The sequence below is a fragment of the Zonotrichia albicollis genome, chromosome 8 (assembly GCF_047830755.1).
Source record: "Zonotrichia albicollis isolate bZonAlb1 chromosome 8, bZonAlb1.hap1, whole genome shotgun sequence".
In the NCBI taxonomy this organism is placed as follows: Eukaryota; Metazoa; Chordata; class Aves; order Passeriformes; family Passerellidae; genus Zonotrichia; species Zonotrichia albicollis.
The window spans coordinates 10,225,584-10,248,386 of record NC_133826.1 but is presented as its reverse complement, the minus strand read 5'-3'; the positions used below and the strand labels follow the sequence as shown (position 1 = coordinate 10,248,386).

Sequence of the window (22,803 nt, the reverse complement as noted above, 5' to 3'; positions counted from 1 at the left end):
AGTCAATTTTAAGACAAACTAGTCCAATCCTTCCTGGCACCATGTAAGCCCTAACGACTTTTCAACATCTCAGCTCTCGTTAATGCATTTTTCAAACTACTACCCCAAGTGATTAGCCTGTATTGTGGATCAATCACTTGCCAAATTTTAATTAAGAAAGGAGGAGAAAAAATAAACTCCTTCCTGGTTCCAGCCCCGTTTCTTTGCTTTGTAACAGCCCTGGAGCAAACTTCTTGCAGCAGAGTTTTATAAACCCCTCAAAACTGGGGTTTATAATGGAAAAGCTGAGGTGGCCTTTACTCCAGCACACACAGCTATAACACATCAAGGCTTTTCCATGTAGCTATGATGAAAGGAGCAGAAGGACCTGGAAAAAAAGAAAAAGAAATGGCCGACAGGTGGGACTTATTATTCCACAGCATTTTTATTTCAAGGGAAAAGTTTAGTAACCCCAGCTGGCAGGTGAGCAGTGGGGGAGCAAACGCTTTTTCATTGTGCCTGTGCCAGCATGTGTGTGTGTACAAGCTTATGTGCCTCTCCACAAGAGAGGAGAGCTTAATCACTGGTCCAGATAAATGTTATATACCTACACCGAAAAGTCAGATGTAAGGAACAAGGTTCTGAGCAACTTCAATCTAAAAAGTAAAAAATCAGGACTTAGTTCAGAATTTACCACACATGCTTACATGTGCAGAGGAGGTAACTTTCATATAATATAAAAGAAAAATGCATCCTCAAGTGTCAAAGTATTAGGAGACCCAGAGCCCTGGGCCCAGCGTGCCACGTGGAGCCTGCGCCACATTCAGGCCAGGCTGCTGAAGGTTTCCAGGATGCCATTGTTCCCTTCAATGTACCCACACTTCAGAGCTCAAGGATGAGCTGTGCCTCCCATGTGCAGGTGAAGCAGTATCCCCCACTGCCCTAAATCAATCTGTGATCATGCAGCTTTTGCAGAAAATAGGTCAAGCTCCATGTAGTTGGGTTCTGCTTTGTGACATGGTTGAACACTTGTCCCTGGTTATGTATGTGCAGCTCTCAGCCTTAAGTGGGAGAGTGAATTCCCCTAAAGCCATCTGCACGTGGTGCAGAAAACAGATCTCTGGGACAGAGATGCCAAGGTCTGGCAGGATAAATCCAGCCATCCTCCCTTTCCCTGTAGTGTGAGGGAACTGCATACCTGACCTTGCTTTGCTATGGAAGAGAGCAAAGATGCACTTGATTTCATTTCTGCCATCCCTGTGGGCTCACTGCAGAGGGCTAGTGCTTGGAGTGAGCACCTGCAGCCTTTGGTTTGATGCCTTGCTGCCCCTTGCCAGAAAGCCTGTCTCAGGAAGGAGAGTGTGGACACAGATGTGGGCACTAGTCACATCTGGAATGCTTGAAGTCCCCATGCACACTTACTTCTGCTTTTCAGGGCACACAAGAAAGCTTGAACAGGCAGCTGCCAGCTGCTGTGCCTCGGACAACATGCTGTGAATTAATCCCTCAGCACCTCCCTGCCACTTCCTTTGGGACCCCCTCCAGCTACAGACTTGATGCCAGGAGGGCAACTAGATGCAACAGGTGCCTCCAAGGAAAAGGGGAACACATGAAACTGAGCAGAGACTCAATTGAAACAGGATATTTCGTGGCATTTGCCTCCAGATTAGTGAGCCCCTTGGGAGTGCTGCTATGTCAGCACAGTGGCAGAAGGGGCAGATGTTCAGATTTCTCTCTCATGTTTTCACCACTGCAGCAAGTTTTTACTGGGACATGCAGAGCAGAGCTTGCTGTTTCTAGTTCTGAGATCCAAAGCTGAGGCATTGAACATAAGCAAAGATAAAAAGGTTCTAAACGGGTTCTGCTAAATTCCAGTGCACTCAAGTTTCCATTTCATCAGCATTTTAAGCCTTTCCTTTGAGTTACAGGTTGCACTTGCTCCTCCCAGAATCCAGCATGCCAAGTCCACTCTGTGAAGACCAGTGCATAGGGCTGCATGATGCATTACACAGGATGGGATGTCCTGAAAGGCTGAAAATCTAAACAGACACGGTGGTTGTCCCAGATAGCTGGAATGATGTGCCCACAGGCATCAGCACCAATGTTAGGCATGTTATCCACACCACCAGTGGTCTGGCCTTCAGTGACAAACTGCCAGCCTATCACTGACCCCAAGAGTGTCCCTCACCCTGAGGTGTGCCAGGCTGTTCCGGGTGTCTTTTACAGACACTTCATTCAACTCTAGCTCAACAGGACTTGGTGTGTGACTGGTTTAGATCAGGTGCAGGTGCCCATGGTCCCTACATGTGTTCTGTCCACAGCTGAGCCGCTGGCAGCAAGGGCTGTCAACTGGGAATGTCCAGAAGTGCAAAGCTCAGGGAATGGCGGGTGTGCCAGGTCCATGACTGCAGGGAATAACGTGCAGTGGGAGCAGAGAGGGCCATCCCAGTTTCCCACGCTGCTGGTGCTGTAGTTGGGAGGCTGCCTCACAGCAGAGCCATCTTTCTGTCATTTTTCCCATCAGTTGTCTTTCACATCTGCCAATCTAATGATGACCGGCTTAGGTTGACCCCGATTCTGAGGCTTATTAACACCCTCTTGCTGTCAGGCTCAGTGATAGATGGCACATCAGCCCTTGTTTTATTTCATGTAGTGTTCCTGTCGGCCACCCATTACCCCACCCCAGCTCACATCAGTTTGCTGTTTCCAGCTCACCTTGGCAGAAGAGACTCATCTCTGCAGAATCTCTGTGAGCTGGGGAGGATGGGACGGAGGGTTCCTTCATGCTAGCAGCTCTTAGGCTTTTGCAGGATGGACAAGGCAGTGTCCCATAGTGAAAGGGATGGTCCAAGCCCCCCATGAACCAGCTCAGTCATCCCTGCTGAAAGCTTCACTTGTTCCAGCTGGGTTGATTTTCTGCCTGTTCAGTGACCTGAACTCATTCATCGAGGGCTGCAGGTGAGCAAGGGAAACAAAAAGGAGCAGATCTCCCTGGAAACCAGTGGTGACAGTGGTGCTGAGTTGGGTGATGCAGCTTGGCTCTGGGTTTCAGGCCTCTGCAGAGCTCCTGCCTGTCCATCTGCCTCATGCCAGGGACTGCAGAAGGACAAGGGGCTTGCAGGACAGGCAAGGAAGGCATTGGGACTCCCCTTTCACGCATTGGAGGCCATGGCCCTGCCTGGAGGGCCTTACTGCTCCTGCAATCCCAGGCCAAAGGCAGGGATGTCCTTCACATTCTCACACTGTGCATCTCATCTGCTGCTTGCAGGGTGCCAAGAAGCTCTGTCCTCAGTGTAACACCATCACGTCTCCCGGAGACCTTCGGCGCATCTACTTATGAAGGACCCAGCAGGAGGGCAGGACCCAGCTACTCGGCTCAGCTCGTCACACCCAGGGGGAGAAGAACGACCACAACAAAAAAAAGACGTTTTAAAATTTAAAGAAAAAACAAACCAGAGACTCCAGACATGGACTCGAGGATTCAGGAGCAGTGGGGAGCCTCGGCTGCCAGGTCCCGCAGTTTGAGACCTCCTTCAGCATCTGCAGCGGGCAAAACCAAATCCTTTGTTGTGAAGCCCCCTTTTTTAAAACCAGTGTTCCCCATCACCCATTCCCTGGAGCTGGCTTGGCATTGTGGATGGCTCGTGAGCCCTCCTTTGGACTGTGTTGTTGACCACTCTGCCCCCAGGAGACTGGGGAAGGGACCCTTCACAGAAAGATGTTAAATAACCTGTAACTTGTGTTCCTTGATCAGTTTTTGTTTTTATTTGTTTTGGTTTGATTTTTTTTGTTTGGTTCTGTTTTGGTTTTTTGTGGTGTTCTAGTGATGACTAAAAGGTTTAAAGAAAAAAAAAACACACCCAGGCAGAAATGAAGCACATGTAATATAGATTATATATGTTTACAATGTTGTGTATAAATGGGATAGACTCAAACATTACATACTAATAAGTTTCCCTTTCTTTTCTTTGGGTTGTATTTTTTTTAAAGAAGAAAAAAAATGAGCAGAGAACATTAAACCCATATTTTTCTTGGTTCAGCAAAGTTTTGGCATTAAAGTCATTAGTTTAAAAAAAGTATATATATACATATATATAATATAAATGGTTTAATGTTCTGTGGTGTATATTTCCTCATTCAGATATGAAGTTAACAGCTTTTAGTAATGGCTGTAGCATTGCCCATAACTTACAGAACTTATGGGGAGTAGAGGAGGTGGATTTTTGTCATTAGTTGTAGCTAATGGGGCTATTTATAATAGAATCGTTATCCCCGAAAAGACAGCTTTTAACTCCTCACAGGGGGCCAGGCAGGACAGGGGAAATCTGGCTCAGCCCCCTTTATCTTTCCCAGCTGGGCAAGGAGCAAATGGTGAGGAGCTGGAAGGAGGGAGTCTGTCAGAGCCCTGCCCTCTCCCCTGGCTGGGAGTGCCTGCTCGAGGGTCCAGCTGATGCCTGTGCTCCTCCAGCCACAGCCCCTTCCCCTGCCCTGCCTGGCCTTGCTTTCCTCCTCTGGGCAGCATTTCCTGCTGAGGGTGCCTGGGCTGCTCAGGATGGTGCTGAGGCAGGGGACAGGATGGTGCTGCTGGTGGCTTTGCCCACAGACACTCAGCCATTCCCTTGTGGGGCTGCCTGGCAGAGCCAGCCCTGCCCTGCTCTCGCTTCCCCCAGCTCCCACTCTCCTGCAGCCTGTGTTTTTCCTAAGAGGTTTTGGCACTAGGGCAGGGAGCCAAGGCAGCCTTGTCTCGTCCCCACTGCCACTCCCAGGGTCCAGCAGAGACATTCTCAGCTGGACCCAGAGGTCCCCTGCAGTCCCTCATGCTTGTCCCTGTCCCCCGTATCCTCAGCCTTAACCAAAGCTGCCATCTGGCCTGGTTTTTTGTTCTTTCTTTTATTGTCAGGATCCAAGAATCAGATATTGACCCATTTCCCAAGGCCTTGGGACTTCTCCCAGCTCCACACTGTATCCCTGCCACAGCTTCCTGGGCAGTTGTGGGGTGCCAGCTCCCCACATCCAGAAGACAGGGAGTGGGAAAGTTCATCTGCCCCACTCCTTTCCAAGCAGATTCCACCTGGCAACACAACACAGCCGGGCATTTCAAGACAGTCTGGAAAAAGCAGTGGATGAGGGGTTGGGAGTTGGGTCCCCAGCACTGCTGGGGTGTTTCCAGAGAGGGAAGGGCTGGGTAAGCAGGATGTGTGGGGAGTGTGACAGTCCCACTACTGCTTCCCTACCCTGAACTCTTTGCAGAGAACAGCTGCAGCCTTGGCACCTCCTGACTGATTTCAGAAGTATCCCACTGCACCCAAAAAAACCTTAAATGAAATTGAAGGAGCTGTTATTTCATAAACATCTCATCAAAAGGTTACAATTCCTAACTAGGAGTTTCCCTTGTGTCCAAGCTCATATCTGTGTGTGGCTTCTGAGACCAGAGAGCTGCAGCCTCCTCTGCTCTGTGCCAGCAGAGCTCCCGGGAGCCAGAGGAAGCCGGGGCACCCCAGACGGTCTTGCCCTCACAGGGGGACTGCAGGCAGGGGCTGTCACTGCAGGGTAACCCTGCAGCAGGCAGCACAAGGCAGGGGAAGGGCAGGCATGCACAGCTCAGGCTGGATTTGCGAAGGGAGAAAACCTTGCAGGGCACATGGCTCAGCTGGGAGTGTGCTGGTGTTAAAGCCTCAGAGATGGAGAGGCTGCAGCCAGGTGGATTTGAGAGACAGCCAGGAAGGGCAAGAGGGTAGGAGCCCCCTACCCAGCCCTTCCTTGGAAACAGCCCAGCTCCCTCCCAGGGCCTCTCTGGCAGGTGTTGTGGACCAGCCGTGTGCTTTATGTACGTATGTGTAAAACCATATGTAACTAGTCATTGGTTCTTTGCTTTGGGGTTTATTTTTGGTAATTTTTTTTTTGTTTAAATTGTAAAGCCATCCCCTGTTTTCAAGGGGGAAGCTGCAGGGGGGAGGCTGGGGAGAGAGGCATCCCAGTTTGTAACAGGCATCTGCCACTTCCCCTCTTCTGTAATGAGTTTAAATGATTTAAAAAAAAGAAAAAGTGAAATATCAGAGTTACCTATCTTTGCCCAAAGAATCCCAGTTGCACAAAGCGATATTCCGGTGTGTCAATGATTGTGTGTCAGTGTATACTATACAAAGAGGTACTTGTCACTCCCGTTTGTAAACTACATTTGACATTAATTAAACAAGTATAAATCTTCTTGGGTGCTTTCTGCTTCTCTGTGTTTCCCTTTGCAGGCGAGAGGCAGCAGAGACACCACCACACACCGCAGCTCCTGGATGTGAGTGATGTCCCAGAGGGGAGTCCTGGTCCTGTTTGGGATGCAGGGACAGATGCAGGGGGATGCTGGGACGTGCGCCAGGCCCACCACGGGTGGGTTCCCCCAACTGGTCCCCCCCTAGAGCAGGAGGGCAGGGCGAAGGGCACCCCTCAGGGGACACCCCCATAATGAAGTCTCATCAGCTGCCTCGGTGGGGGCAGGAGACGCCCAGCCCCAACAGATCCATACATGGTGCATTAGGGGCCCCGGTGCAGTGTAGGGTTACCCCAGCCCAGGGACGGGGAGGCAGAGGTCGGGTTCCCTCCGGCACGCGGCTGGCGCCGACGCTTTTGGTTTACAAACATTCTGCAGATGGGTCACTGGGCTGTTCTCAAACCCCTCCTCATGGCTGTGTCCCCAGGGATGGGGTGCTGGGGGTCCCCAGGCTGGTGGGAGGAGGCAGCAAGGATGTCAGGGACCTCTTTCCATCTGCTGTGGCAAGGATAGGGAGAAGGTGGGATCCGGCCGCTTTTTTGGCTGGCGAGGCGCTGTGAAGTGTCTCAGCCCCTCTCCCATCCACCTCCAGCCCAAAGGTGGCCTGAGGCCAGGGCGAAGGGCAGAAACCCTTCCTCCCTCTCCACCTACCCCACAGCAGGCTGCTAATATTTTATTTAAAATATCTTTAGGAAGCGGAGGAGCGTGATGTATCGGATATATTGAGAAAATGCTAATGTGTAATAGCGTGTGTCAGGGGCCTCGTTCATCACCCCGCGCCGCCTTCTGGGGGATCCATATCTAATTAACAGTAATGAATGAGGGAGCCCACCTAATGACAGCCCGCCAGTTTGTTATGGAAATGAGGCAATCCCATTAGGCAAAACACTTAATTAAACAAACTGCTCGGAGTGTAGGCCAGTGCAAGATGGGCACAGGCCCTTTAGGGAACAAGGGGGGCCCTGGTACCCAGCCCTCCACATGCCAGCTTGGGGGCACAAGGGCTGCTGCAGCCCCCAGAGCTGGGTGCCCACAGCCAACTCCAGCAGCAGGGGCTGGGGAAGCTGAGAGGGATCCACTTGGGGGTCCCAGTGGGGAGGGGGCAGCAGGGCAGTTCACATCTCCCTCTCCTCTCTCCTTCGATGGGCTCAGAGGCAGCAGAGGCCAAACAGAGATTTCCAATCAAACGTGTGTACTTGGCTCCTGCTCTATTGACACTGAAGCAAGAAGGGCTCAAGGTTAATTCCTTATCAATACCCTATTGTCAGCTCATCCATCATTCCACGGGGGCAGGGCTGGCCAAGCTCTCCCTGCCCCAGCCCCCATAGGTTTGGGAGGGTGACCGAAGAATGCTGTGCCCACGTAGCCAGTCTGTGATGGTGCTGGGGTGCACTTGCAGCCATATGAGCATGCAGAAATGAGAGGAGGGGTGAACTCAAATGGAAGGGGATGGAGGGATGCTCATGCCCCAGGCTGGGTGAAGGAGCTGTGCGGGTGTGCTGGACAAGGGGGCATTAGGAGACAGATCAGGTGGTGGCTGTGGGCACCCATTTGTGCTGTCCTGTTTCCTAATTGCATCCTCAGCCCCCAGCCCTGTGTGCTGGGAGGTCCTGCCAGCCTTTTCAGAAGAGCAGGACTAAGCTCAGCTCCTTTCCCAGGACTTGGGGACTACAGGGAACCCAAGGGAGCTCCAGAGTCCTGATACATGGAGCTCCCAGAAGTTGGGCCATGGTCTGCTTGATCACACTATTACAGAGATTGATCTAAAACACAGATAGCCTTCCCTGGGTGATTGGAGAGGGAAGTGCTATGACCTGGTGTGCTGAGGTGAGAAGGGCAGGAAAGCTATTCCTGCTGCTGGACTTTTGGTTTTAACAATCAGTTAAAGCTGAGGAATGGGATCTAGTACAAATTCAAAGGCAGGCAGCCCTAGGGAGAGATGCTGTTCTGTATTAACTCACAGTCTTCTAGTTCTTGTCATTGGAATTAGTTCTTGCTGGTCTTTTCCCTTGCCCCAAGAGGAGACCTTTAGCAGGAGATGCTCTCAGGCACTCAGGAGTGCTGGGCCGAGCTGTGCTGTTGGGGTCTTTGCCAGGATGTGCTCAGCTGTCTCCTGGACTAGAAATCCCTCCATGCGGGAAAGAGGGGTCCTGCTGCCATCTCGTGGAGCTGTTCCCGCCCGGCACGGGGTCTGCACAGCCGCCCTCTGCCAGCTCCTCCACGGGCAATGGAGACCAGCCTCCCTCCTGCACTTTTTGGGATACAGCACGGGCTTGGATTGCTTGGTTCCAGTTCCATCCCGTCCACTCCCACTTCTCCATCAATGGCAGAGCTCCACACATATGCCTGCAGCATCCCAACATGCATGAAAAAGGGACCTCAGCCCACACACCTTTTAAACACCTTATGAGGTGTGGGCACAGGTCAGTCTCCACCCAGGAGCCTAATTACTCACACTGCAAGATGTTGCCCCAGCTCCAAACCTGAGCCCTGGCTGGCTGGATCCTGCCCCTGGCTTGCCCAGTTCCCCACCACAGCCTCCCCCAGTGCCACAGGGAGCTCTGGCTGCACAGACACCCTCCCAGCCCTGTCAGGAGCAGCTGAGTGCCCTCCAACCCAGCCACACGGGCCAGCCTGACCACAAAGTGCCTTTTTTTGTTTTTCAAAACCACCCTGTAACATCAGCACTGCCTGAGGAGAGAGGGCAGCAGAGGGGAGCAAGCCAGGAGTCAGTTGCCTCACAGGAAACACTCAAATAGATTTTGTTACTGAGGGAAAGTTAATTTTGCTTTACCACAACTGCGGTAGCCAGCTGTGAGCATCCTCCTCTCCCAGCACTGCTGGTGTTCCACCCACACCACTTCACAGTCTGCACATGAGGGCTGGACTGCAGGAAAACAAGCTCTGGACCACATCCCACTGCCTACCCTCGAGGCAAGCCCAGGGATGCTGCATTTTTTCCTCCCAATGAACAGATCTGCAGTGCCCCTCCTCCCCATAGCTCATCTCAGAGATTTACCTGGATTTGCCAAGATACCACAACCTTTGGGCTTTCAGTGTTCTGGCTGAAGCTCTTTAGGAACACCGGCTGCGCCAAACCGTGACAGTTTAGCAAGGATTAAGGGTCTGAGGCTGGGTTTTTGTAAATCCAGTAGTGCTTGGATCAGTTCTCAGCCATGTGCCTTCGGGCTCCAAGTTATTAACCTTCTGTTTCAAATAAGCCCCAGGAATAGGGAGGGCAGGAAGGTGGGGGCACACGCAGTACAGGAAAGCAGAGGCCAGCGTATCACACAGCGCTCACAGTCGGAATTAAAACTTGCTGGGATTCAGAAAACAAAACCCACTCAGAAGACTGGTGCTGTAAATCACTGGCTTGGCCAAGATCATCCCGCTCTCAGAGAGCTGTGTACACAAATCAGCTCCCAATTTCAAGTCACTTTTGCAGCAGTGGAAAGGCCTGTGAGCACCCTCCTGTTGGCAAAGCTCAGGACACCTCTGACTGCAGAGCTGCAGCAGGCAGCACCCGCTCCCTGCCTGCTCCTTGGAAAGTGGGGAAGCAGGGCTGAGCTGGGGAAGTGGCAACACTGTGCTGGGGAGGTGAAAGGGAGGAAGGAAGGTGCAGCTGACATGTGAGGCTTTTCCCAGAGCAAGCCTCACCGTCCTGTCAGGCAGGGCAGAGGGTGTAGCTCCAGCTCCTGCCAGCCATGTTCTGTAACAGCCCAAGCCCTTAAACAGGAGAAGTTCAACATCCTAAGCAACAAACAGGAGCAGCAGATTCCCAGGAACAATTGTATTAACGCAGAGGCATATATTATGGAGTGTTTAACTGATCTGTAAATACTGAACCTGTAGAAACCAGCATGTGGGTAAGTGCTGGTTAAATAACTTTTATCCCCTCTGTTCCCCAGGAGTGTTCACAGTGCCACAAACAGGCTGGATGCTGAGAAGCCCCAGGCCAGATCCCTGAAAAGGCAAATGAACACACCACAGCTCAGGAGTTACAGCACTGACAGCACAAACCAGGGCCTGCTTTAAAAAGCTGGGAGATCTTTGATGGCCCTTCTGGAGACAGGGAACCGTGCCTGGATTTTACAGGTGCAAACCCTAGAAATGAGAATTCCTGCATGAAAAGGGGAAGGCTGAAGGCTCTTACCACAGAGTAGCCCTCACACCCCACTGTCACAGTGGGAGCTGGAACTGGGATCACACCTACAGAAGACTGGGTCCCCAGCAACAAGCTCCTGTGCCTGGAGACAGTTTTCACTTTTAAAAAATAAAAGACAAACCAGGTAATCAGGCCGTTTTCAGTTAATTCTCACTTATCCCACATACAGCCCAACCCTTCCTCAGGGGGTTATTCTGTGACAAATGAGCATTGTCACAACAGTCTGCCCCGAACCAACTGTGTGGTGACCACTGCCACTCACCCTGTGCTTTCACTTCTGTGAGGTGTTACAGTTCTTGTGCTAAACTTCCAAATTATTTTAGTGCTTCCCAAGGACCTCCCCCTCTGCATTTCAGTCCAGAATAGCAGGAGTTTTGTAATTGTGGATGACAGCACCCCAAGGGTGGGCAGGAGCAGCACAGCCACCTCCTGGCAGAACCTTTGCAAAACTCCTCCTGCTGTTTACGTGCCTGCCTCCCTAGGGCAGTTCCTTGTTCAAGCAGGCCATGTTACAGCCCTCCAGAGCTTCCTCCTGGCAATTTAAAGTTGGCTAAACTTGTTCACCATGTTATTAATTAGCTTATTACACTGTGACATAGCATAAACATATCAGCAGGCTCTTCAGGGTCTTTATCCCCACTTCTCCCCCAAATAAACAATAAAACCTAAACCCAAACATCAAGTACAGTACAATGAGCTACTTTTTCACTAGGTGGAAGGAATTAATTTCTTGTACACGTTGCATGGACTGCAAAGACTGATCATCTGAAGAGAGCATTATGGACAAAACCATCACATTTCATGGTCATTTGTAGGCTGGAGGTGATTTAAGAAATACCCAGTATAAAGCATAGGTCCAAGGGACAGTTCCATCTTCTTCTGCAGTTCCATCTCTCTGTTTCTGGGGTCTGGCACAGCTGTAATCCAGAACTTTTCCCTGAATATCCAGATGCAAAATATAGGCTGCTTAAAGACATACAATTAACAAATAAGTAGCTCTCCAAGAAAGCAAAACTACTCAGTAGAACATACAAAAGACCGGAAGGAAGAAAAACAAAACACTAGACACATTCAAAAATGTTAGCTTAAACCTTGAAGAACACAAAAGTTATCAGAAACATTTGAGCTCCCACCAAGGATCAGAGAGCTTTGACTGTTTTATCTCAGCAATTAAATGGAACCAGATGACAGTCTGGTCATACTGCCCTGCACACACCTTCTCCTGGTCCTACACTTGGTTTCAGGGCCTGATCTCCAGCAAGGAGAGTACAAAAGCTGAGATGCAGTTAGAAGAGCAGAAAGTCCTGCAGACTTTGCTCTGTTTGCTCATTGCAGGATAAAAGAAATGGCAGAGAGAAAAAAAAAACAACAAAACAACAAAGACATGGAAAAGTTGTATTGTAAAATTAATACAAGCAACAGAACATGCACCTTGGACATTAGGGACAAGGAGACAACACGGAGAGCAGAGAACAAGAAGAGACAGGAAGAAACAAATAATACTCAGTGTGAGATTCCGGTCTGTGACACCTTGGTAGAGCACATCAACATGAACCATGACAGGATTTCACCTTCAGGACTTTAAATTAATCCATATCTCCTTTCTGCTCTAACGTGGCTGGTCCAAAGGCCAGGCTGCAGGCTTTCAGACTTGTAGACAGAAGGGGAAAAAAAAAAAAAACAAACCAAACCAAACAAGGAGCCTCTACTTTCCTCATTTCAAAGACACAAAAGCAAAGGAGGTGACATTTCCCATGGGAGCTGAGCAAGCAGAGGCAAACACTGCAGGTGATGAGAGCACTAGGGAGGCAAGCCCCGGGCACAGTCAGCCAGGAAGGCAGTGCAGAGGCTGCGGTAGTAGGCGGGGTACACCCGCATGTGGCTGACGTGCGGCGAGTCTGAGAAGTCCACGGCTTTCACAGGAACCCCAAGCTGCTCCCGGGCACTGGCCATGAACTCAATGTCGCTGGCCTTGATGATGAGGTCGGCTTTGGAGTAGAGGTAGAGCTCGGGCCAGCGCGAGGGCGCCTTCAGCAGGGCGTCATAGTGGCTCTCGTGGAGGGAGCGCGTCAGGGGGTACAGCAGGACCCGCAGCACAACGGCCGTGGTGGCAAAAGTGAACAGCAGGAGATACCTGAGCAGCACGTTCATGGAGGCCAGCACAGTTGCCAGGGCACGAAGGGCTCCTCGCAAGTTTCTTCTGCCAGGGGCGCTGTCGAAGATGGTGCCGGCCACCCTGAGGCTCTGGAAGGGCGTGTGGGTGTGGAGCGCCTCGAGGATGTAACGGTACAGCATGACACCTCCATTGCTGAAAACGTGGAAAAGAACCGGTCTGCTCTCAACTCTGTGGTCAAAGAGCAGCTCCAGGAGTTGTCTGGCTGGGGTCTGCAGGGATCTGATGCCAAAGGTCTCGGAGAAGAATACCATCCTCCATGGAGCTGTGTAACGGATGACCGTGCAGCCCTGAGAACAGAAAGAGACCCCACATACATTTAGGCTGTGATGCAAATTACAGAGAGTAGGCAAGCAGCAGTACAGAGAACATGAAAATTTGGGACAGGTTTCCAACAGAAACCACAGGGCCAGAAGAAAGTCTTTAGTGTCAGCTGCAAGGCACTGACATGAATATAGATTACATTAATCATCATGGCACACAGTATTATGAAAAGGCCTTGCAGTGGCAGAGGCCTGACTTTGGTCATGTCTGAGATCCTTTCAAATCTTATGCTAACTGGTACAACCCCCAGGGACACTGCCACCCATTTTTATGGGTGTTAATCCTCACCCAGGAGAAGAAAACCATCTCCCTGATTCACAGATCTTCAGCATCAGCTGTTTTGGTAAGACGAGCCTGCTCTGGTACACTTCCAGCTCATCACACTGAAGCAAATATAAGAAGTAAGAGGAAATCCTCCTCTCCTTGGGTGCACTTGTTTGCAGCTGTCTCTAAGACTCACCACCAACAAACACCAACATGATTTTTGTAGACCTTCCTGAAACACTCCAGCTGTGCAAAGAGCAAGCTCTGGCTCAAGGACTCAGAACTCCTGAGCAACTGCCTTACATTTAGGTATAGATTTGGGAACAGGATCTTGGAAGAGTTTCAAAATAGAGCAGATGGAACTACATTTATAAATGCTTTGGACCTTTTCCATCACCTGAGCTCACTGACACATCACATCACATTACACACTAACAAGGACAAAGCAAAGTCACCAAAACAACTCCCCCAGAGCTCCCTAAACAGTGAGCGAGTTAGAAGAGGACACCAAGTTCTCAAATCAAAGCCTTCTCTACAATCTTGCCATGGTTACAGCCACTTCCTCTTAGTGAGCTAAGAAAACCCATCCTCTCCCATTTCTATATTCTTTCTGAGAGAAAAGTGTTTTCCAAGAAGCTGTCATGCTGCCCTGTAACGTGCTCCTCATCCGCTCAGCAGATCTTAAAGCCACTTAACAACTAATTCTTCACTAGATCAAGCCAATTAATGACTCCTGCACTGGATTACACATTAACAATAGACTTGTTAATGTACAAACTTTACCACCTATAGTTGGAACAGATTTGGATATATACAATATTCCCTGCTGGCCAAGAAAAAAAATTCTAATGTTTCACTGGGTCCTCATGCTACAAGCTGGCATCATTCCAGTAAAATACAGTATTAGAAAGGAAAATATCATAACCTAGGGAACTGGCAGTAGGACAGATCTCTCTAGTTCAAACACAAGGAATTCCTAGTGAGCAGCTATGACTATCACAGGATGCCTGTTTCACAGACAGGATAAAATTAATTTGGCTTACAACATTTAGATGAATCATTTTCACAGGAAGGAAGAGCCAAAGGCATGACAGATGCCAATGTGTTCTGTCAGTTCCCACCCCAGCCTCACCACGTCTGTGCTGTGGCCTAACAGCAAGCAGCAAACACACAGTCTTTCCCTGTATGTTTACCTGTTTGGAAACCTAACACAGTTCACGTGATTCCTGAACAATCTCACAACTTTAAATGCCTTAAGATACTTCAGTGAGTCACACAGCAGCTGAAAGTTTCTCCAGGGAAGTATTTCTGCCTTGGCTGCACACACAAAGGTGACATCAGCAACTGTTAGATAACATTGCCCGGGCTGTGAGAGACAAGGAGCTTTCAATGACAGCAGAACTCTCACTCACTCCCCATGAGCGAGACAAGAGAGGCTTCAGAGAGGCTTTACCAACACACAAAAATGAGGCCGTTTTACAGTATGACAGTGTCATGGAGACACAGACAGGCCACTCACCTTCTGGCTGTAGACTGCGCTGTATTTGGCCAGGTATTTGTCCTGGCAGCCGGCCCAGCCCAGGAGGATGACCACGGGCTGGCCCTCGGCAGGCCCTCTGTCTGTGCTGCCTTCTGCAACAGACCACAAGCGTTACAGCAGCTGCCCTCCAGCTGCCCGAGCACAGCTCACAGTAGCTCGCCTGGTTACTACAGTAAAGGCAATAGTGAAGCAAGCATGAGCCTGGCTGCTCGCTCAGTTCCGAGCATTGCCTCACGCCGGTTTCACTCCGTGGGAGAACTGCACAGCCCAGCCTCAGCCCCTGCAGCTCCCACCGCTCTGCAGTGCCGCAAAGCCAGCACCGAGCTGCTCCCTGCAGGGGCGACACCGCTCCTCCCAACTCCCGGAGAGACAGCGGCGGCTGCTGCCGCTGCGAGGGAACAGGGAAGGGTCCTGCCCTGTGCTCCAGGCACTGCCAGACACCTGCCGGAGCACCAATGCCCCACGGCTCCTCCTCCCACGCCCAAGCGCGCTCGCCTCTCCTCCGCCCGCCCCGTCCCCGCTGTCACGGTGTCCCCGGTCCCGCTCGCCCCCGCACCGCGGGCCTGTCCCGGCTGCAGCTCCACCACGGCGTCCCTCAGCCCGCGGGTGCCCATGGCCGCGCACCGGCCGCCGCTTCCGCCCCCCCCGGAAGCCCCGCCCACCTCCCTCCCCGCAGCCAATGGGCAGGGAAAGCACCCACCCCACCTCATCATTTGCCCCGCCCCCTACCCGCCTCCCACTTCCTTAGCAACGCGCCCTTAGCATCGGCTCAGCGCCCCGCCCGCTGGCCACCCATTGGGCAGGGGGAGAAAGTCTGGCAGCGATTGGTTCAGCCTCTTGTCAGTCATTTTGCGGGGTAACCGCCCCCTCGGGGCAGGGGCGTGGGGCTGAGGCGGGCGGGGGCCGCAGGGCCCGGCTGAGGGGAACTGGAGAGGGGATTGCAGCCAGGGGGGCCGCAGGGCCCGGCTGAGGCGGACGCAGGGCCTGGAGCGGGGATGGCAGCCAGGGGGGCCGAGGGATATGGCGGGCATGAGGGTGAGAGGGGTTGTTAGCCCTGCTCTGGGTGTTTGGGTCAGGAGGGGCTGTGGGATGGTGGATTCCCTGGGGCAGGGAATGCTGAGGTTGCAGTGGATCAGATGTGGATGGATGCAGGGGGGCAGTGCAGGCCCGGCTGGGAAGAGGCAGGGCTGGGTTTGGGGCTGTGGGGCCACAGGCAGGACATGCGGGTCAGAGAGGACCCGGCAGGACTGTGGCTGAGGGGCTGAGGGTGTTAGGGTACACTGAGGAAGGTGCACTGTGCATGGAGGACTTGAGGTGTGCCAGGAAAGGGGGAAGCCTGCCAGGGAAACAGGCCCTAAGTTCTGCCTGAGGCTGGGCACAACCTTGATGTTGTAAGATGCAAAGGTAGCACCAAATCACTGCCACTCTGTCCTTCCATGAGTCCAAGGCCATCATTCCCTGGCACCTCACACTCAGTGTGAGGCTGAAGCAGCACCAGTGTGCCTTTTGATCTCAATCTGATGATTAAGCAGGACTCTGGATGTAAAGAACTGCTGAATTGCCAGAGACAGTTCCTAAATCACTGTTTTTTTTCTTGGCAGGAATAAAGCCCTGCCCTGACCCAGCCTTGTTTTGATTATTAGGTCCAGTGGACTGGGTGGCCGCCCAGCACTGTTGACAGCAGAGTATGAAGCCAACAACCAGGAGTTACATGTTGATGCTAGCACTGACAAATGATTCAGGCAAGTCATTTAACTTCCCTGTGTCTGCACGTTCCCATGTGTAAACTGTTCATAATAAAAACATTAATGTACATTTTCAGGGTACTTTGGAATGTTGGCTTAAATACTCCTTTGTCAGCAAATGATGTTATTACAGCAGCCAGAGACAGACAGCACTGTATCCTCTGAAGCCATGTCATCATTGTTTCAAAGTTTTTTTTTCTTTCCATTGATTCATAGGCAAGCCCATTGTATCACTAAAATCCTCACGTCCAGAGGCTGGTGCAAGTATTTCTGAGTAGTGTGAGGGGGTTACTGCAGCATTACACCACCAGCATCTTAAACATGAATACAGAAACCTTAATTTACAATCAATTTTGGGATGTTTCAGACTGTAAAGTTCTTTTAACTAGATCTCTGTTGAGGACAGAGGAGCACTTTATGGGACTGTAAATTTCATGCAAACAGTCTCTGTGAAATACAGATTCCCCCTACACACGAGCTGTTCTCTCAATATCAATCATATGCCTTGCAAGTAATGTTTCACAAATATTCTGTAAATCACAGGAAAATGCTTGCAATAATGTGAAATATGACTTTCACTTGACTGTTTCAGCAGAGGCCCCTAACAGGCCATTCTCCTGTCAGCACTAACATTTGTTATGGCTAATAACATTTTCAATCACAACTATTTTGGGAAAATGGATTTATTTTAAACCTGCTTCTCTGCAAAGGAGGTCCTGAAAACGCCCTGCCAAGGACACAGATGCCTTACAGAACACAGACCGTTAATTCCCAAATGAAATTCCATCTCATCCTAATCCTCAAGCACTGTTTCTCAGCCAGCTTTTTGGAGACTTTACTTGTTTGTTTTTAGGCACTGAGATACATGTTCACATCTCAGTGGTTGTTTTCAGTCTGGTTCAGGTAAGAGGAGTATAAAGTTACTTTTGAGAGCAGGTATCTTGGGGATGTTTTGGAACTGATTTGAAATTTTTATCCAGATACCAGGAGAAAGGGCTTAAGCACTTTGTAAATGGGAAACTGGTAATCTTGATGATTTGTATTACATTGAAAGAAACTTCTTATTCTGAAACACAAAGATTTATGTTATTTGAACTCTTTTTCTCAATAAACCACACTTAAATAAAACATAAATGGTGCTTTTGTTAGGTAGGAAGCCCAAGAAGTGCATTAGACAAGGTGTGAATTCCTTTCTTGTCCTTAGGCATGTTGATACAGCTTGGTGGAGGACAAGGCACCTGTGTTAATGGCACTGTTTGTGACCTTATCCCTCAGAGCCTGGTGCTGAACTGTGAGGCTCCTTGAGACTGGTCAGTGTCCTCCAGCCAGAATCATGCACAGCTGTGGGATTGCCACACAAATGGAAACTCAGTCTCTGGTATTCCATCTCCCTTACTAAGAGCACCTTCACATTTGTCAAACTGCACTAAAGGGTATCATCCTGAGCCAAAAAGTGTGCCAAAGACACTTGGAAAAATGTAGATTTCTTTATTTAACACCTGTGTGAAGAAATAGAAGGAATTGCAGACAAGGGATGTTTCTGGAACTTCTGTCTTCTTGCTTATAGCTCTTATAATTTTAGCTTTTCTTAGATTGTTTAAAAATAAATAGGGAAAAAATGGAGCAAATGTCTGGCATGCTGAAGGGTGCCAAAGCACTTTCCCAGTGCCAAGGCCAGGCACATGTTCCTGGGGTGGATGTCCACATGGCTGTCGCTCCAGCAGGTGAGTGAGGGCTGTGCTGCTGTGCTAACAGGCATTTACAGCCCCCTTGACCCTGTCACTCCCCATAAATCCATACCTATTTCTGCTCTCATTTCACTCTATTTATTCCCTGGCAGGTCAGATATGAGACGCAGTGTTCATATCATGAGGCTAGTGAGAAACAGGGCTGGGGTAATGGGTAACATCAAAATTACTTTATTAGCAGAGCAGAGAAAAGAACTGTGGTGAAACCACCTGCCCAGGAAAATAATCTCAAGTCTGTCACAGATTCATTGTGCAGCTTCAGACATACCAGGAACTCTCCTTTTGCTAGTTTTCCTGTCTATGAAATGAGTATAAGAGAAATGAGATTAAATGGTTACTAATTGCTTTCATATTATTTGACAGAGATTTAAAATGTGGTTCTACTGATAATTCATTTGTACAGTCTCTCTTCACAGACCTTTTTACACTTCTTTCTCATTTTTCTCTAGGCAGAAGAGATCATGGCATCTGTCAAAGAGCAGGAAGCCATTAGCCATCATGGTTTTCCTGCAGAAATGGGATAGTGCCCACAAAGTTGCTCAAACAACTGTTGCATCCTCAACAGCTTCGTTAAAACAAGGCAGGACCAGAGCTGCAGCTGGAGTTCCCAGAGAGCCAGATTGTTTCTGGCCCACCTAACAGTGTGGCTCAGGATGCTGCATCTGTTTCCTTGGACAGCTGGAGGTGTGTGTGGTAGTGAGATGCAGAGGATGGGCAAGGTCTCTACTGAAAAGCTGTTTAAAGAATAAGCTTTTACAGAGACAGAGACATCCACATCCAGCCACATTCTGCAGGCTTAAAAAACACCCTGGTTATCAAAAGATGGAACTGAAGGGAAAGCCATGTAACCCATCTCTCAGGGACCTAGAATCAGTGTTTTTCTCACATTTGGATGAGTGTGCTGCCTCTGCCTGCCTGCAAGAGGATGGTCCATGCTTTTGTGCAGAGACATTATCCAGTTCAGACCTCTACCCACTGACTGCAGTGAGATGGGAGGTGATGGCTCCCAGGACATGGCATGCTGGCAGAGGAAGATGGGCTCCAAGGCAAGTGACATTTCTGGCCTTGTTCCCCTTATTCTTGCAGCCTTGCAGCCACACATACCTTACTGAATTTCTGGAGATCAGAGGTGTCTTGATTCCTCTGGAAATACTGAGGCTGAACTACCTGAAAGAAGAGGACAAAAGAGGGTTTAAAAAGCTGCTGTTGCTCACTGGAGACACTGGCCGGGAGTATGAGGAGCTCATTTGTGAAAGCTGTGGCACACAGCATGTCCATTTGTGCTTTGTCCTCATCCAGGCAAGGATATTCTTCCTGACCTCTGGCCCCTGGGGCTGCTTGCTGCACTGAGCCATTCCCTTCCCTCTGCCTGCTGATGGCATCTCTTTCTCAGCACAAGGGTGCAAGCCCAGACCAAGTTCTTAAATGCCTCCAACACAGCAGAAGGTCAAAAAGATGCACAGGTTTTGCTGGACTCTTTGGGCCACAGCAACCCCAAGTACCAGAGCCAAGATTCGCAAGGGCTCGGAGCTGTACTGTTGTGTACCGCCCCCCAAGCCCAGCACGGGGCTCAGGCAGGTGAGGAGTGGGCCTTGCTGGGGGCTACGGGCAGTGTTACCACCTGCGCCCATCCCTGCTCAGGCAGGAGCTGTGCCTGTCTCCTTGGCATTCTGGCTGCACTGGGTAGCCCTACTGCCTGGAAGAGAACAGTCTGGAGAACTGTGTGAAGACTGTCCCAGTCACTCCGCCCTTTCCCCCCCAGGATAGGATGGGAGATGTGCCCGGTCTGTTCATGGAGCCCGTGCTGGGCGTGCTCCCGGAGCTCCAGTACAAAGGTAAGAGCTGCCTACCCACCCTGGGCGCTGTGGGGTAGCCTGGCAAGCGTGCTGGGGGCAAAGGGCGGGCACGGGCGGTCCCCGTCGTGCGTCCCCGGGGCCCCGATCCAGCCTGGCTGCGACCGACACGGGGCTGGGCGGGGCGGGGCGCCTTATTACTATTCGGGATAATTTGCATACCCAGGGTGCACCGCGCGGGGGTGCCGCACACACGGTACCGTTCGGGCCGCCGCTCCCCGGTACCGCTGCTCCGGTGCCAGGCTGAGCTCTGAGCGCTGCCGGGAGAACGGGACGAGGCAGCAGAGGGTCGAATCTGGGAGCAATCGGTGTCGCTGTATCTGTGGAGGGACAGTCGGGAATGGGTACCTGCCGAGGGCGGCGCTACGGCCATACTCTGGTTTCTCTTCAGATCGTATAAATCTTTCGCCTTTTACTAAAGATTTCCGTGGAGAGGAACAGGCACGAGTGTCGAGAAATTTTTTGAGGCTCCATTTCGGTGGAGCTACCCCTATTCTGGTTAAAGATAGAGCAAGCTACAGTTGTTTATAAGGTTGCGGGGTTCCGGGCCTGACGCGCAATCTGCTCTGGTCCCTCGGCAGCACGGACCCTCCATCCGCACCGCCCCTACCCCCGCCCGGTTGGCCGCCTCACTGCCCGTGTCGGGTCAGAAGATGGCCGTGACGGAGCGGGGATCGGGAACCCCTCCTCCTGGCCCGGGCGGTGCAGCGGAGCAGCTGCGTGTCCGCGGTTCGGCCTCCGAGAGAAGCGAGAGCCGGGCACCTGCCCGGCAGTCCCGGGCACTCCACCCCTCCCAGAAGAACAAGGGTGGTGTTGGCGCCCGCTCGGAGCTCAGCACCTTGCGTGGGACCCCTACCGCAAGCTCCCCACTCTGTCTAGCTCTGATCCGTGGCGGCGGCGTATGGTGGCCTTTCCCGGAGCCGACTTTTTGCGTCTGCGCGGCTTCTCCTTGCCGTGGCGACGATGCGGCCAGACCCGAGCGCCGCGGGGTCCTTATCCGCTCCCGGCTCGCTTTGTCCCCAGCTGCCCCTCTTCGCTACCCCCCGCCCCGGCAGCAGGGCAGGAAGCACCGGGCTTGGTGTGATCAGCATCCCCGGGCAGCAGGGCGGGCGGCACCGGGCCGGCCCCGCCGAGCGCCGCCGCTCCGGGCTCGGGCCAGCCGGGCTGTGGTACCGGCCGGGGGCTGGTGCCCAGCTGGGTGAGGCTCCGGAAGGAGAGGGAAGTAGGGAAAGGAACTGAGTGAAGGTCGCCGTGTCTTGTGGGGCGGCAGCGGGGAGTGGGCATATGTGCGGGGTGCAGCATGGCTGTTCTCCGGTTTCTCTTCAGATCGTATAAATCTTTCCCCTTTTACTAAAGATTTCAGTGGAGAGAAACGCGTACGAGTCTTACGACAATTTTTGTGGCTCCCTTACAGTGGAGCTAACCATTTACGGTTAAAGAAAGAGGAAATGCTGAGCGTTCATTGGGGTGGGTTGTTGGTAACTAATTGCGGCAATGGGGAATATCAGCAGTCCCTAGCGGTTCGGACCGTGGGGATAATGACGTGCTGCGGCAAAGATGTCAGCAACACCGACCCGCCCCGCCCCTCCGCGCCGCCGGCTCCTCCCGCTCCTTCCGGCCGGCCCGTTCCGGGGCTGATTTGCATGCCCAGCGTGCCCAGGGTGCTCCGCGGCCCCGCCGCTCTCCGGGGCTGCGGCCGCTGTCCCCCCCCGGGCTCTGGGGGCCGCCCGGCGTGTGCGGCCCGCGGGGCCTGGCCGGGCGGGGATGCGGGGCCGGGACCCCCGGGCGGGCTGGCCTCGCCCTCACCTATGGGGGGTGCAGCAGACGGGGCCAATGTCGGAGATGGGGGTTCGGGTATACTCTGGTTTCTCTTCAGATCGTATAAATCTTTCGCCTTTTACTAAAGATTTCCGTGGAGAGGAACAGGCACGAGTGTCGAGAAATTTTTTGAGGCTCCATTTCGGTGGAGCTACATTTATTTCGGTTAATAATAGAATTAATAATTGTATAATTGAGCTGTGACCGCCCGGATTGGCTAGCGGGGCTGATGCTCTGGGTCCATCATCCCTGGACTGGCAAGAGAGGTGCAGGGGCTGTCCTCTGCGGCGAGGGGTGCAGCAGCAAGGGCTGCTCCGGTTCAGGATGGGGTTGCTTGCAGCACTAATGCCACCCTGCAGGCCTCCAGAGATGTGCTGAGGGCTGCTGCTGAGGATGGTGAACAGTTCCAGCTCAGCAGTGCAGGCCACAGTAGCCCAGACTGCCTGAGCTGCAGCCTGTGCATTGATCATTATATGTAGCCACAGTGTTTCCTGAAAAATTACATGTGCTCCATCCTCCTTTCATGCCAGCAGAGTAACTCCACCTCTAACATCTTAGACGTGTTTCAAAGCATCATTCTCTCCTTCCTAATGGTCCACATACACACACAGCCACACTGGCTGAGAGAGTATGTTTAACAGGCAGCTACCACAAAAGTCATTGGGTGGGACACTGGAGCAGAATCCACAGGACCATAAAAAGAACCTTAGAGAAATGGCATCCCAAGAACTGGGATATGTTCCTCCCAGGAAAGATTCACCCATTCACCTCTGGCACTCCTCCCTGCTGAGTGTCCCACCTCTGTCAAGACTCCAGCCCTAAGCTGATTGGAAACGGGTGTTTGGGAATGAGACAGAGTAGTTGCCTGCAGGTAGAAGTGCTCATACCCTCCCTGCTCCTGCCACTGGAACTGGCTTGAAATTTTCTTTACA

At 51.7% G+C, this 22,803-nt stretch overlaps 2 protein-coding genes, 1 long non-coding RNA gene and 3 other non-coding genes across 17 annotated transcripts in view; 4 read left to right on the top strand and 2 right to left on the bottom strand.

Moving 5' to 3' along the window:
- RNF220 (ring finger protein 220) overlaps positions 1-3,899 on the top strand; it is a 213,741-nt gene extending 209,842 nt beyond the window's left edge. For all 7 annotated transcript variants that reach the window (XM_074545911.1, XM_074545912.1, XM_074545913.1 and 4 more), the window contains one exon: positions 3,248-3,899. In XM_074545911.1, coding sequence (XP_074402012.1) covers positions 3,248-3,319 — 72 coding nt within the window. In that variant the 3' untranslated portion in view covers positions 3,320-3,899. The remainder of the gene's footprint in view (positions 1-3,247) is intronic.
- TMEM53 (transmembrane protein 53) lies at positions 3,574-15,400 on the bottom strand. Of its 2 annotated transcripts, none has more exons than XM_005482195.4 (3): positions 15,264-15,400; positions 14,687-14,799; positions 3,574-12,869 (listed from the first exon to the last, which is right to left on the bottom strand). In XM_005482195.4, exons 1-3 carry the CDS (start codon positions 15,319-15,321, stop codon positions 12,207-12,209), a joined length of 834 nt encoding a protein of 277 aa, XP_005482252.2. In that variant the 5' UTR covers positions 15,322-15,400; the 3' UTR covers positions 3,574-12,206. The 2 variants fall into 2 exon arrangements, with proteins under 2 accessions (XP_005482252.2, XP_005482253.2); XM_005482196.4 differs by having other exon boundaries at positions 14,687-14,796; positions 15,264-15,382.
- A 1,751-nt stretch (positions 15,401-17,151) lies between these two features.
- Positions 17,152-21,586, bottom strand: LOC141729841 (uncharacterized). Of its 5 annotated transcripts, none has more exons than XR_012581280.1 (5): positions 20,910-21,586; positions 20,216-20,373; positions 19,305-19,367; positions 18,619-18,707; positions 17,152-18,498 (listed from the first exon to the last, which is right to left on the bottom strand). It is a non-coding gene; the product is annotated as an uncharacterized LOC141729841 (long non-coding RNA). The 5 variants fall into 5 exon arrangements; XR_012581284.1 differs by having other exon boundaries at positions 18,619-18,668; XR_012581282.1 differs by having other exon boundaries at positions 20,254-20,373.
- LOC113458636 (U5 spliceosomal RNA) lies at positions 20,425-20,539 on the top strand. Its single transcript, XR_003379061.1, has one exon. It is a non-coding gene; the product is annotated as a U5 spliceosomal RNA (small nuclear RNA).
- LOC113458642 (U5 spliceosomal RNA) lies at positions 21,360-21,473 on the top strand. Its single transcript, XR_003379067.2, has one exon. It is a non-coding gene; the product is annotated as a U5 spliceosomal RNA (small nuclear RNA).
- Positions 21,587-21,909: 323 nt separating the features above from the next.
- Positions 21,910-22,024, top strand: LOC113458641 (U5 spliceosomal RNA). Its single transcript, XR_003379066.1, has one exon. It is a non-coding gene; the product is annotated as a U5 spliceosomal RNA (small nuclear RNA).
- Positions 22,025-22,803: the final 779 nt, after the last annotated feature.

What these genes read in the sequence shown, in the direction of transcription:
- TMEM53 (XM_005482195.4), bottom strand. Translation starts at nt 15,321, where the DNA reads ATGGGCACCCGCGGGCTGAGGGACGCCGTGGTGGAGCTGCAGCCGGGA. An exon ending in GCAGCCGGGACAGGCCCGCG is followed by an intron (nt 14,800 to 15,263) that starts GTGCGGGGGCGA and finishes GGTCTGTTGCAG; the next exon opens with AAGGCAGCACAGACAGAGGG. An exon ending in GCGCAGTCTACAGCCAGAAG is followed by an intron (nt 12,870 to 14,686) that starts GTGAGTGGCCTG and finishes TTCTGTTCTCAG; the next exon opens with GGCTGCACGGTCATCCGTTA.